Source organism: Protomyctophum bolini, assembly GCF_963924005.1.
Source record: "Protomyctophum bolini genome assembly, chromosome: 1".
NCBI lineage: Eukaryota > Metazoa > Chordata > Actinopteri > Myctophiformes > Myctophidae > Protomyctophum > Protomyctophum bolini.
In genome coordinates, this window is record NC_137862.1 from 46,258,563 (window position 1) to 46,272,002 (window position 13,440).

Sequence of the window (13,440 nt, forward strand, 5' to 3'; positions counted from 1 at the left end):
AACTGAATAAACCACTAATGCAACGTGTTACTGCTAAGACTACAATTCCCAAACGCTCCAATCACGTGAGGCTATCACACGGGTCACGTGCCCACTGCTTATTCTAGGTGGGGAGTGGAGTCAGTGGACCAGTGTTCACAACACCAACAGTATCACTATCTCATTCGGAGGACAGGAGGGCTGCCCGGCTGCAACGTACAAGGTAAATCCCTCTGCAATTGTTATAATCTGTAAAAATGGAAGAAATGAAAAACATGGTGAAATAAGGATATCATTTATTTTCTTTTGTCTGGTGAAGGTTGGTCAACATAGAGCTAGCTGCTGTAGCGTTATTGACCTCAGATTTATTTGAAAACTTTGGGACTGCACTTATTCTTCAGTTATTCACTAAATCATATTGGCTATTAAACGTTAGGTGCCTGAATCATCAGTTTTAGCTTATGTTGGCAGCTACAACCTGCATTTATTTCCCCTGCCCTGTGTTATTCAATGCTATAGTAACATATTGAAATAGGTCAACATTAACAGAAGTCTTAACTGATTTCTACATTTGGATTTTAGGCTTCCTTCCTACTAGGGTTTCAGGTGTTCACTCGCCCTGACAATTTATTGAAAAGTTTGAAAACGTTCTGAGAAACAACACTATCCATTCACTGTTCTATTAGGTTAGCTTAGATGTGGGTGCTCGTTGATCATGTGACCCGTAGATGTCGCTGTTCCATGTTCCTGGAGGTGATAATGAGATGTGGTGTGTGGAGGATATGAGCCAAGATTTTAATGCATGATTATACCACCTCACACTTGGCTTGCGCAAAGGTATGCAGTCATCTGCTGTACTTGACATTAAAACTAGCTAAAGTGCATCTTTTATTTATATTGTGGTCTCGGTGAGCAAGGGTTCATTATTCCAAAGTGAATTCATGAATTGCATTAAACAAAACGATTCTGTTCTCTTTACTGATCACATGCCCAAATGTGTGGCTGACTGGAATGAAACTGAGTTTATGACTGTCATAAACTGTGTTCTTCTAAAGTTCATACATGAATTGGTTGGTCATGAGTGTTTTTATGACTTGAGGTTTCTTGTGATTTTTCTTTAATTAACCTTACAACTTACAAGTCTTTATTTAATATTGATGAGGAATTAATAATTGGGCATACATTTGAAAACCCTGGAGGTGTATGCAGAAACATTTTGTGTTCTTTCTTGCATAGGTAATGGTTTGTTTAACCCCATTAAGACCTAAGGCCGATTCTACAAATGTCTTCTAAATCTTTATTTTAGATTTTTAAATATTCAAATAGACATACAGTATAATATATTTATATATATATATATATATATATATATATTATATATTTATATTTAAATATATTATACTGTATGTCCATCCGGGTGAATGTATATCTTAGAAGTTTATTCAGAAGAACAGCAACAAGCAAACAACATCTCTCAGTCTAGCAGGCTTAGCCTCTCTCACTCAACCTTGTCTCCCAGTCCCAGTACATCTCTCCCTCGTGGTCTCCATCTTACCAGTCCTTGAGCTTCTCCGTAGGTCCTCTCTTATACCCCACAGATAAACATGACCATCACAAAGGTACAATACAATGACTGTCTTGGGTGTCGCCCCCCTCCTGAGACAGGACCTACCTAGTGATACCTATTCAGTCCCAGCAGGGTCTCATAACAAACAATAGGTGTGACAATGTGACATGTTCTTTTACATACAGCTTGATTGGCTTAAGACAGGCTTTCAGGCCAAGGTGTCGTTGCTCACAGACACGACCAGACAGACTAGCATGGAACCATATACTATATAGATTTGAGTCTTCATATTTCCCACAACACTGGTCATATCTTCTACACAGTTTTATGCATTTGGCTGCCGACCCCCATCTATAAGAAAACAAAAAATGTTCCAGAGATCCCCAGGAGCGAAGATTTGAGTTAGAAATGTTCGCTTTAAAATAATATATATATTCAGGGTCTGCACTTTGCACGCACATTCACTATTTTTGAATAGACAAAGTATAAAATAATGTGTTTACTGGTTACACAGATGTTTTTAATGGGTTTAAACGCCCAATGAATGAAAGTGATTATAATGCATTCAGAAATTATAATCATAATATAATACTAGATATTTGAACTTAAAAGTAATTGTAAAAGGATTTATAATGTGTTACGACTATTATAAAGCCCTACTTACTTATAATTGTAATTTTGCATTGTTATATGAAGAATTTAATGCATTTACACATGACTGTATAAGTGGTTATACAATTATTTGTGTTGTAAAACATATGCATTATATGTTGTGAGTGCTTAACTATAATACAGTGTTATAGCAGATTCAGTATGTTTATAATGCATAATAGATATGGGCTTCGTAGAAAACGTTATAGATATATTTCTGCATCATAAAACAAGTTAACTTGAAACCCATGACTATTTGTGGTATTTGAACTTGGATTCAGAGAACAGGCTGGACATTGACACTCTGATGTGATTTCTTGTCCCTTCACCCAGGCTGAGCACCCTGCCTGTTCCTCCTAGGTTGTTTTTTGTGGAGGACGTGTGGCCTTGTGGACTTGCAGTTGACTGTTAAACATGGCGATTAACAGCGACACAGCAGACTGGGTTGGAGTAGGGAGTGAGGACCCTGGAGAAAGAGCATGGCTCTTGCAGAGCCCCAGTGTGGACTCTGTCCCACACCTTGATCCAGACAGGAGAAAGAGTGAAGGGGTGTCATGTGTGGGAGCTGTCTTCATCGTAGTGAATGCAGCACTCGGAGCGGGGCTCCTAAACTTCCCAGCAGCCTTTAATATGGCAGGAGGCGTGACTGCTGGAATAATGCTTCAGACGGTGAGAGGTTCTGTTCTAAATGTATACAGCTCATTCCCTCCACTTCTTGGAAGACATGTTCCCAACAAACTATTAACATCTTTGTTTAAAGATCTCATCATACCTGCAAAGGAAGTGTAGGGCCCAGGATTACATTAGATAATTGACACTGGGTGAAAAAAATGGGTTACAAAATCGTGGGATAAGATTTTTGTTAAAAAGGTAACTGTTGTCTGTCAACTACAAAACATACTGTATATGGATACTCTTTTGATTGACCACCACAACAGAAGAACATAATGTAATACTTTTTTTTCCTATTTCAGTTCATGTTGACCTTCATTATCACTGGATTGGTGGTCCTAGGCTACTGTTCCCAGGTGAGTGTCTGTCTCTAGGCCTAGGGTCTACCGTTTATTATGTCACTTGGTGGTCTGATCTGATGTTGATCTGAATGATGGTCTGAATGAATGATGGTCTGAATGAATGATGGTCTGAAATACTTTCTGCCTTGCTCACATGCTTTCAACCCGTCTATATATATATATATATATATATATATATATATATATATATCGATTTAGAGATCAATCACTCGCCTGAGCCATGGCTCAGTGGTCCAGGCACCTTGGCTGGTAGCCCAGTCTGGCAGTGTCTTCCCCCCACCATTTCCTGTCAGCCTACTGTCTGTCCCTCCATAAAATATATAAAAGGCGAAAGCCACAAAAAAACATTAAAAAAAAAAAGAGATCGATCACTCGCAGCCCTATAACTCTTCGTATTTTACCTTGATGTCTCTTAACTTGCTCTGCCTGCCAGTAAACGGCATGTCATGCCTGTTGGCATTGAAGAAGTAATTTGAAATGTGCTATTTATGCTGTATATTTAATTTGTAAGGGATGTGTTTAATTATGTATTCACATGCTGCCATATGTTTAGCTTTGAGTCGTTTTCTTGAATTTCTTAGCTGATAGTCTGTTGCTATGCGTAACTTTATCAGAAACTGTTATCAGAAATTCAATATGTGTGTTCATACATAGCAAAAATAACTTCATACACAAGTCCTAGAGTACTTTATTTTATGTTTTGCTGAGTTGCCCCACAAAAATAACATTTTGCAGTTATTGTTATCACGTGACAAGTCGCACGACAAAATACAAATTAAGGCTTTTTCACTGACTGTATATCCATCATAATGCATGATATTCCTTTTTTTGTTCTTTTTTTGTCCCTTGTGTTGTTACTAGGTCAGTAATGAAAGCACCTATCAAGAGGTAGTTAGGGCCTCTTGTGGGAAGGTTACAGGCGTTTTATGTGAAGTAGCCATTGCTGTCTACACCTTCGGCACCTGCATTGCATTCTTCATTGTCATTGGAGACCAGCTAGACCGCTGTGAGTGTGTGCTTTTTTTCCCAGTTTGTTTTGCATGCTGTCAGAATTCGCCTCTGTCTTCCTACATAAGAGCAAAGGGTGTAAAAGCCAACTACTACTACGTCTGCTATTCCATACTATTCATCACATGACCCTTCCATGCAACATTGCATGATCTGAAGTGCTGACAGTAGTGTAGAACTTCTATCTCTGTCTGCTTGCAAGTGTAGCAGAATGTGACCGGTGACGCTTCCATCTGTTATCACTTCCCTCTTAATTCTGCATATCTAGCACACACACACACACACACACACACACACACACACACACACACACACACACACACACACACACACAGTAAACAGTATGTCATGACTCTACCCTGTAAATATACTGTGCACGCATTGAACTTATGTTTATTATTTGAAGACAACAACTACTTAAAGTAAAATAGTCAAGTTCTATAGTGTGCACTGGATTATACATTAACATTACAATATTGTGTAATAATGTTTACTTTGTCCTTTTTTTATATAGTGATGGCTGCAATATATCATGAAGGGGAAGGGGAGGTTAGTAACAATTGGTACACGGACCGCAAGTTCACCATCGTTGTTACTGCAGTCCTGGTTATTCTACCGCTCTCCATCCCCAAAGAGATTGGCTTTCAGAAATACGCCAGGTAGTTATCACTCAAGAATAGTCTTAAACAGTTTAACATTTCATTATTTCCTATAAAATGTAACATGAGATATCCGTCTGTGTTTTTAATATAGTACATTGAGTGTCATTGGTACCTGGTATGTTACCATCGTCGTCATTATCAAGTACATCTGGCCTGATAAAGAGTCAGTTCCAGGCTACATTCCTACCAGGTGAGCTCTTAATATTAGTACGGGTATGTAATACGAGTGTATCGTGCCTCCTTCAATTCACAGCTTTTTCTCCTGCTGGGATATGATGATATCAAAGCTTAAACAGCATATTTGATGATATTCGCCTCTCTTTCAAACACTAACATCAACATTGTGCTAAACCAGTGTGTTTCTTACAGTGCGTCGTCCTGGACTGCTGTGTTCAACGCAATGCCCACCATATGTTTTGGTTTCCAGGTACTGTATGATTTTCGATCATGAAGTTAGTTTGCCCATTAAACAACAAAAAGAGGGACATAGTGAAACTTAAGCTAATTTATATACGCCTGTCGGAGAAAGAAGGTGAACTAAAACATTGTAACAAAGGTAGATAAAATGTCGAAATTGTTACTCATTCAAATTCTATCATTGAATTTCTTACCATTGCACTGTACCAGCGATGCGAGCCTGTACACCTGCAATTTTTGAACATTTTTTGTTGAAAGTGCGATAACTACTGACTTAGAAGGCATTCAGAGAATCGGCCTCAGGTCTTAATGGGTTAATGTCCTGTTGAGGCCAAATCTATAGGTCAATCGCTACTGTAAGTACTGTAAGAGTGTTTGACTTGTTGGGACTTCTGTTGAATGTTGAGAGAAAATGTATTTACTCCTCCTTGTCTCTCCTCCTATTTCACAGTGCCATGTCAGCGCGGTCCCAGTGTTCAAGAGCATGAAAAGGAGTGAGCTTAAACCTTGGGGAATTGTAGTCACTTTCAGCATGATTATCTGCCTCTTTGTGTACACAGGGACAGGTATGTTGTTCAATGTTAATGTATCTCTGACTATTTTTTGCAAACGTTTTACATTGGGGTGCATCCACTTGGGTTCCCATATACACTCAGTGGTTTGAATATAAGGTACAATACCCGACCAAATAGATTCTATATGAAGAGGCGACACTCCCATTAAGTCCCATAGTATATTGGAGTGATGACGTAACTTCCGGTTGCTTTAAAAAACATTAACACGCTGTACAAAACAAGAACTTGTTTTAATCCTATTCTACTCTCATATATTTATTCACCCATTTTAATAATAATCTTTATTGTCCTGAAGGCTATTCGTCTTCACAGACGAATATCATATATTTGTCATATTTATGAATGGATCAAAGCAGAAATTATTAACATATTAATTCAGAATGTCAGGGTGCATGTGTGCACGCATGTATGCGTGCACACGTGGCCGTGCATGTTTACATGGTGTTGCATAGAAAGTGCTGCTGCCATGTTGGAGTGATGCGCCATCTAGTGGTGATTCCAAATATTTAAGGACTGTCTTCTCTTTATATAGAATCTCTTTGACCTGACACAATAACTCAGTGGTAATTTAATATCGTCCACCTGCAGGTGTCTGTGGGTTCCTGTCATTTGGCTCCAATGTTAGCCAGGATGTGCTGATGTCATATCCTCCTGATGACATTGCAGTTGCCATCGCTAGAGCTTTCATCATCGTCTGTGTTGTCACTTCCTATCCCATTTTGCACTTCTGTGGCAGGTAAGGCAATGCTACTGAGGCACAGACAAGTACGGAATGCATACAGATATAGACAAGACAAGAAGAAGTCAAACAACCAGACTAGGCACCCTAACCCTCATTTGAACTGCTGCCACATACAGTAGGCAACAATAACACGCTCTTCTATTCACAAATTCATTTGTTCCACGCCATATACGTTTTAAACGGGTAATAATGCTCTAGCACCTTATCCCCATGTACAGTACTTTGAACTCTCCTTCGTAGCCACAAATGATGTGGCTAGTGATTGTTGTTCTTTTTATATTGTTTTTATCGTTGATTAGACACCTTTACAACGAGGTACAGCATGTAAGAACCGGGCATTCGTGGAATGAGTAACACAGTTAAACGTGTGGTAGCGCAAGAAATGCAAAAATGTTAAATGGTTGGTATTCACCCTTGCTTTGAGTTGCTTAGTGGGTTGAAGGATTGCACCCACAGTAATAAAGAAAAAACAACACATTTTGGGCATTTTTACACTTACCGGTAATTCATTTTACAATCCGTGTTGGGGAACTCAGTAGTGTGTGGAAGATCCATACAAAGACCAATATTAAAGAATACATGTCCTACAGTAACTCATCATCTTCTTCTGGTCTCGGTGTGATAATTAGAAAATGCAATTCACAATGGTGTGTTAATATACCGTAGTATTTTCTCACAGTAGACTGTAGTACACTGTAGTAATAAATATTACTGTTCCATTCTTCCAGGGCAGTTATAGAAGGACTGTGGCTGCGTTTCCAAGGCGAGCAGGTTGAGGTGGATGTGCGCCGTGAGCAGAGACGCAGGATACTGCAGACACTGGTGTGGTTTTCTATCACCCTCATCCTCGCCCTCTTCATCCCAGATATAGGCCGGGTGATATCACTAATTGGAGGACTAGCAGCCTGTTTCATCTTTGTTTTCCCAGGTATGATTGTATGATATTTGGCACTGTGTTCAAAGCTCTAATGACGCAACAATTGTGATACTTTAACATCTGTTCGTTCATTCCTTTTTCTTCTCTCCCCAATAGGTCTGTGTCTCATTCAAGCCAAGCTTTCAGAGACTGAGATCAGATCTTCCAGGTAAGATGGTGTTGATCATTACTTGGCAACCGGTCACTCAAGGGAATTGTTTGATTTCCTTTCAGTTGGGAAACCAACCATTAACCATATTTATTGTTCAGCAGCTGCTAAATTGTCTGCAGTGTGGAGATATTTTAAAGGGGGATTTTAGCCAAACTCTACGACAGCATATAAAATAGCGCTTAAGTAATCAAAGGGGACATTTTAAGTAGTCCAACAGCCACTATCGTACTTCATTTGATTGGCTTTACCAACTTAAATGTTTTTGAAGTGTGCGATGTGCGGCTGTAAAATGTAGAACAACAATTCATCTTGGATCGGGAGGGGATTCTGTATTGGCAGATTTAATATTAAATTACTTGGATCCCTAACAGTTATGTGAGGTAATATGATTATTTTTGTTTTACATTTTCAATAGTTGAACAGGTCCTTTCCTTTGGTGCCATTTGAAATAATATTTCTAACTCGTTCATGTTGCTTCTCTCACCTACAGTTGGCATGTGTTGGTGGTGTATGGTGTAATCACAGTTATACTTGGAGCATTCATCTTTGGTCTGACCACCACCAACTCCATCATTCAAGACATTAACGGCCAATAAGGCAGTTTTTTGGATACAGAGGCATCTTCGCCGGAAGGAATGGTGTGAGTAATTCTATGCTGCTATTCTGAACTATTTGAATGAACTAGAATGAGATGAAGAGGATGCAATTCAAGACACACTGATTTGAACACTCCTACTGCATGTCATTTCTCCACTCCTTGCTGAGGAAATGCCTCAGAGGACTTGCCTGGTATACTGCTCAGACAGAGGACAACTTTCCATTTTTATTTTGTGCCAGTTTTATGTTGCATGTTGTTTTAAATATGGTTCTCTTTTACTGTAGAGCTTTGTGGTTCTACGACTATTTCAGGTAGTAGGGGTACTGAACTGAACTGCCCGTCCTTGTATGCCAAAATGTTTTTATTTTATAAATCTTTTAATGTAATGTGCAATACCAACTCATCACCTGGTCCAGACTAATTTTACAGTCCAGTGTTGATGTATAGCTGACTTGACAAAGAAGCTTTTTATTTTTTATATCATGCTTGCTTCTCCAATTTATGGCATAACAATTTTAATCATTGTTACAGTTTGGTCTGTTTATGTTCCCAGACAGAATGATCAGCATATTAATACTACAGTATTATACTTTTCAACTCATTGTGTATGGCATTGACACTAGTAATTGAAGATGTACACAACTGAACTACTGTGCTTCCTGAAATGAAACATGATTTGATTTCATAAACCAGGTATATACTATATAGGATGGTATTTTGGCACTACTTTACTATAAAATGAGGCGCAAAACAGAAGCTCTTTTGTTTGTCGCTTTACAATCACACCTAAGGTAGAAATTGTGGGTTACCACAATTATGTATCTTGATTCAGATAAGGAATCAAAACCAGGTTGTTTACTTCTACAGTATAGCTTCCAAGAATGTAAAAGTTCCCCAAAGAGGATAACTGTTGGCGCTGCTGCAACAAAGGGTTCATCTGCCAGCAGTGTTAAACCAAAAACAATGCTTAAGCCCAATGGTATAGCACAATATTGTGTGACAAAGTATATAGATGTATACTGCTAAACCCCCTGGTCTCCATACTTGGGATGTTTGGCACATTTTTGAACATTTGTAGATTAGTTTTACAATTCCATAAACGTGTCTTGCCATCCTGGTTAAATGGCCTCGTATATAACCTTATGGTGCATGTGTTGGGAAATTACATCAATTACTTGACAAGTGTATTTCTGTTTTGACTACCTGTATGTGCAGTACATGTCACTAAGAAGGGATATAAAATCATAAGGGATTCTTTGAAATTGCAGTTGTCCATGACTAAATACTTGATTGTTTCATAAGGCAGATAACTTAATTTCAAGATCGTCACTGTAGTAAGCATGTACAACTGAAATATTAACAGATAGCTGGGCTCAGCATATGCTGCATGTTCTAATCTACACCAACTGATCACATGAAACTTCTATGATTGTGCCCTCATTTCTACCAACGAAATATTTAAGACATTTGATATTGTTGCAGTCAGGCATAAACTTAAGTCATGTCACAACGCATCAAGCTTGTGGCTTAACTACTGAAAAGTGATGGTTGGACATATCCAGACAGCAACGATGTATGTTGCGTCCCCCCCCGGAATGGAGAAAAAACTAATTTCATACAAGTTATGAATCACAATGTTGTAAAGTCAATTCTAGATGTGAATTAATACATGACATGGTAGTTTAATATAAAGTTTTATTACAGACAAAATTCACAGTGAAGACAATTTGAGATGGACTTTGGACAGAAGGCACACTTGATTATAGTACAGTGAGTGATTAATAAAATCTGCTTCAGGAGCATGAAGCTCGATGCATGAAGCACGATGATTCAAAGCAAATATCGTTTACGCAATTAAGAAAACCCTTTATTCCAGAATTCTTCCCTGAGAAAATAAACTGCACTCTTTACGCATGTTATCACACAAAGTTTCTCCAACATGCTCAGTAGGGGCCATTTGTTACAAAAGACTGGAACATGTGGAAAGCCGGGCCAGGAGCCCACTGGGGAACCATGTGTCCTGCACCCTGGAACAGAAGATCAGTTTGAATAGTTAACAGTTTGCAAATTGTACAATTTTACAATGATGCTACAATAATTACTGTGGCAATTTGTTTATTACATAGCCAAAGCCTTTTTGGTCAAAGACAGAAAACCACATTTAATGAGTGCAGCATGTTTATGCTGAGTGTAATTGATTAGTCAGATAATCCCGTCATCACATTAACTAGTATGACAATGGCATGACTTTGAGATCTGGATATGCTCCAATAATGCTTACCTTAATAGTCAGGAATGTGACGTTTCCAAACCGTTGGTAAAAGCCAGCGATCTGGTTATCGTAAAACCAACTCTGGTATTTGGTAGTTGCCTATGAGAAGAAAAACAATACATACTTAACATGTATAAGATCCAAGTCATGTGCATCTGATCATCTCTAAAAACCCACCTTCTGGCCAAGATCTTCCACAAACCACTGGTCTCCCAGAAAGTTACAGGCCATGTCAGTGTCTCCATTGTAGACCAGTGCCCGGACACCCATAGACAACAGCTTCTGATAAGTCTCCTTCATCGTTGCGTAGACAGTGCTGTATTGCGCTCCAACCTCACCACTACAGATAAGAAAATAATTATTCAAGATGACTAACCACTTTGTGACCATCAACACGACTCCAGAAGGGGTAAGTTAGTTGAAAATAAAACTGAAAATAATTTGTGATGAATGTCACTGGTACACTCCATCCCAGTAATTTAAGTCACTTATGTAAACACATTACAGGACAATGCAATGCCTCACCAAGTTCACCGTTTGTGACCTCTTGTCTGACCCTGTTGCTTGTTAAGTATTAAACACATTAGTTTACCTGCAAAGGTCCCACGCTGGTAGTGTGTCTGGAATGTGCAAAGCCTTTCTCACATCACCTCTGTTCAGCCAATTCATCTGTGCTGTACTGTTGATGCAAGGTGGGACTTCACCCACAGACACAAATGCAGCCTGCAAAACATTAACACAAATCACTCATCCTAGTTTAGTATCAGATATGCATTAAGAACCAAACAAAATGCCAATTGCTGATGAAGAGAACACTCACTTGGATTTTTTTTGTCTCCCAGGATTTTCTGTAGTTTTTAAAGAGATGGCGCATGGTCATTTCATAGCCTTGATGGCCCCTTATTCCACCTTCACAATCCATGTATAGTGCATACTCATTGAGTCCAGACTCGTAAACTATCCTGAAGGCCAAATGTATCTGTGAGTGGGAATGAGCACAGACACAAATCATACAAATACAACTGGCAAAGTACAATAGTGGAAGTATATTGGAAGGCATATTATACAGTCAGACATGCTTATTGTACCTGTATCTGGCAAGCAGCCACACTGTTATTGTAAAAGTTACAGCTTCCCTTCTCACAACAATTGATGTTCAGATCACGCCACAAACTGAATAGGAGAACAATTCTTTACTGCATACATTTATATAGTGGAATAACTTTATTTGTAATACATTATTTTCATTGCATTTGCAAATTGGTGCTTTCCTTTGCCTGAATCAAGGCTCTGATGAGTTTACTTACTCTTCTCCCAAGAGTCCATGGTAGTAAGCAAAGTAGACCATAGATTGGTCATTGAGAGCAAAGCTACTGAGCCCGTTGCCCACTGAAAAGCCCTAAAGGGGAGGGAAACAAAAATACAAATGATGGCTTTAATACCTGGCTGAAAGTCTGAATCTGTGGCAAATTTTATCACCAACATCCTACAGTTTCACAGCACTTTGCTCACCTTGAAGTTCATTTTGGAAGTTCCATTGACCACACGTAGACTCAGGGTTGGGGCATAGATACCCCCATAACTCTCACCAAATATAAAGAAGTCGTTCTGAGTGAAGTTGGGAAACTTGGCAAAGAAACTCTGTAGTGCCAAGTAATTACTATCAGCAACCTACAAGATAGATGCAATAAAGAAAATGTTAAGTTAGTCAAATCTAAAGTAAGCCTTGCCGAGCCATGATGCCCATAGGGCAGGAGCCAATCTCCCAGGCAGCTTGATGTACATAAAGTACACCCCTGGACATGACACTAGTATGTCACAGGCACTCACCTGGTCGTCATCCGTTTTGTACTTCTTGTCATCAGAGTAAGAATAGCCCACTCCTACAGGAGATTCCACATAGAGAATGTTGGCTATCTTGTTCCAGCTGAATTTGTTCTCATACAGTGTAGCCCCATCATCGTGTACCTGAAAAGAAACCCCAGTCACTTTCAATCTGTGCTCATGTATGCCAATCAGGCTGGAACCTGCAGGCTAGTAATTTAATTTGATGCAAGGCAGATCATTTTTAATTCAGTGAAAAGTACCCATCTCCTCAATAGGAAACTATTAAAGATAAAAAATAAAAAAAATAAAAACCCCACCACATTTGAATACAATAAGTAAAATAGCACAATAAAGAGATCAGGGGTTTAATTAGACTTGTCCATATACACATGGAGAGAAATCAATAAAACTTACATGAAAGGGGCCATTCTCTGACAGGAATCCATCCAGAGAACTGCAGCCAGGCCCACCGTTCAGCCACAGCACCAGGGGGTCCTTAAGTGGGTTCCTCTGAGAGGTCACAAACCTGGAGGTTTACAGGTTCACATAATTAGACATCAAATGGAGAAAAACAAAATAGGAAATCTCATATGTACAGTACGTGTCAACAACGGACTAACTCTCCCCAATCAGTTGGATTAATAATACAAAAAATTAAAATAGAGTTAACCAGACCTACCAGTAATGTAGAAACTTCCCTGGACCGGCTTTGAGGTAACCAGACCACTGTCGATAGTTTGGTTTAAACGACATTCCAGGAAGCGCCTCGGTCACCTCGTCGGGAGAATACAGAGCCGCTGCCACGCAGAACAAGGCGAGACAACACAACAGAACACGTCCTGAAAACATAGTTAGACACTAATGAAATGAGACGCCGACACCGGGCATCAAAATGGTCGATCAAAGAACAAGATGCTGCTTCTTCTTCAAGTTCATAACAGAATGCCTGCTCTGTGCTTTAAATGATAACCATGCAGGTCACGTGACTGTTCTGGTGTCATGTCATGTGACTACCGGACT

General features: G+C 39.2%; 2 protein-coding genes across 2 annotated transcripts; one reads left to right on the forward strand and one right to left on the reverse strand.

The window, feature by feature from the left end:
* The first annotated feature begins 86 nt into the window (after window positions 1-86).
* slc38a7 (solute carrier family 38 member 7) lies at window positions 87-9,583 on the forward strand. Its single transcript, XM_080763724.1, has 12 exons — window positions 87-202; window positions 2,531-2,866; window positions 3,172-3,225; window positions 4,093-4,237; window positions 4,754-4,898; window positions 4,993-5,091; window positions 5,271-5,328; window positions 5,770-5,884; window positions 6,482-6,629; window positions 7,364-7,563; window positions 7,669-7,720; window positions 8,214-9,583. The coding sequence occupies exons 2-12, from the start codon at window positions 2,612-2,614 to the stop codon at window positions 8,317-8,319; spliced, it is 1,377 nt and encodes a 458-aa protein (XP_080619850.1). The 5' UTR covers window positions 87-202; window positions 2,531-2,611; the 3' UTR covers window positions 8,320-9,583.
* A 425-nt stretch (window positions 9,584-10,008) lies between these two features.
* On the reverse strand, window positions 10,009-13,398 carry LOC308320686 (lysosomal protective protein). Its single transcript, XM_080771318.1, has 11 exons — window positions 13,100-13,398; window positions 12,835-12,946; window positions 12,424-12,561; window positions 12,106-12,264; window positions 11,901-11,992; window positions 11,682-11,766; window positions 11,414-11,572; window positions 11,186-11,316; window positions 10,771-10,933; window positions 10,603-10,692; window positions 10,009-10,348 (listed from the first exon to the last, which is right to left on the reverse strand). Exons 1-11 carry the CDS (start codon window positions 13,267-13,269, stop codon window positions 10,265-10,267), a joined length of 1,383 nt encoding a protein of 460 aa, XP_080627444.1. The 5' UTR covers window positions 13,270-13,398; the 3' UTR covers window positions 10,009-10,264.
* Between the last annotated feature and the right edge of the window lie 42 nt (window positions 13,399-13,440).

Excerpts from the sequence above, each read along its gene's own strand:
- slc38a7 (XM_080763724.1), top strand. The coding sequence starts at position 2,612 with ATGGCGATTAACAGCGACACAGCAGACTGGGTTGGAGTAGGGAGTGAG. Across the intron at positions 5,092-5,270 it reads CCAGGCTACATTCCTACCAG|TGCGTCGTCCTGGACTGCTG; the intron begins GTGAGCTCTTAA and ends TGTTTCTTACAG. Across the intron at positions 6,630-7,363 it reads ATTTTGCACTTCTGTGGCAG|GGCAGTTATAGAAGGACTGT; the intron begins GTAAGGCAATGC and ends CCATTCTTCCAG.
- LOC308320686 (XM_080771318.1), bottom strand. The coding sequence starts at position 13,269 with ATGTTTTCAGGACGTGTTCTGTTGTGTTGTCTCGCCTTGTTCTGCGTG. Across the intron at positions 11,317-11,413 it reads GGGAGACAAAAAAAATCCAA|GCTGCATTTGTGTCTGTGGG; the intron begins GTGAGTGTTCTC and ends AATGTTTTGCAG. Across the intron at positions 10,349-10,602 it reads TCACATTCCTGACTATTAAG|GGTGCAGGACACATGGTTCC; the intron begins GTAAGCATTATT and ends CTTCTGTTCCAG.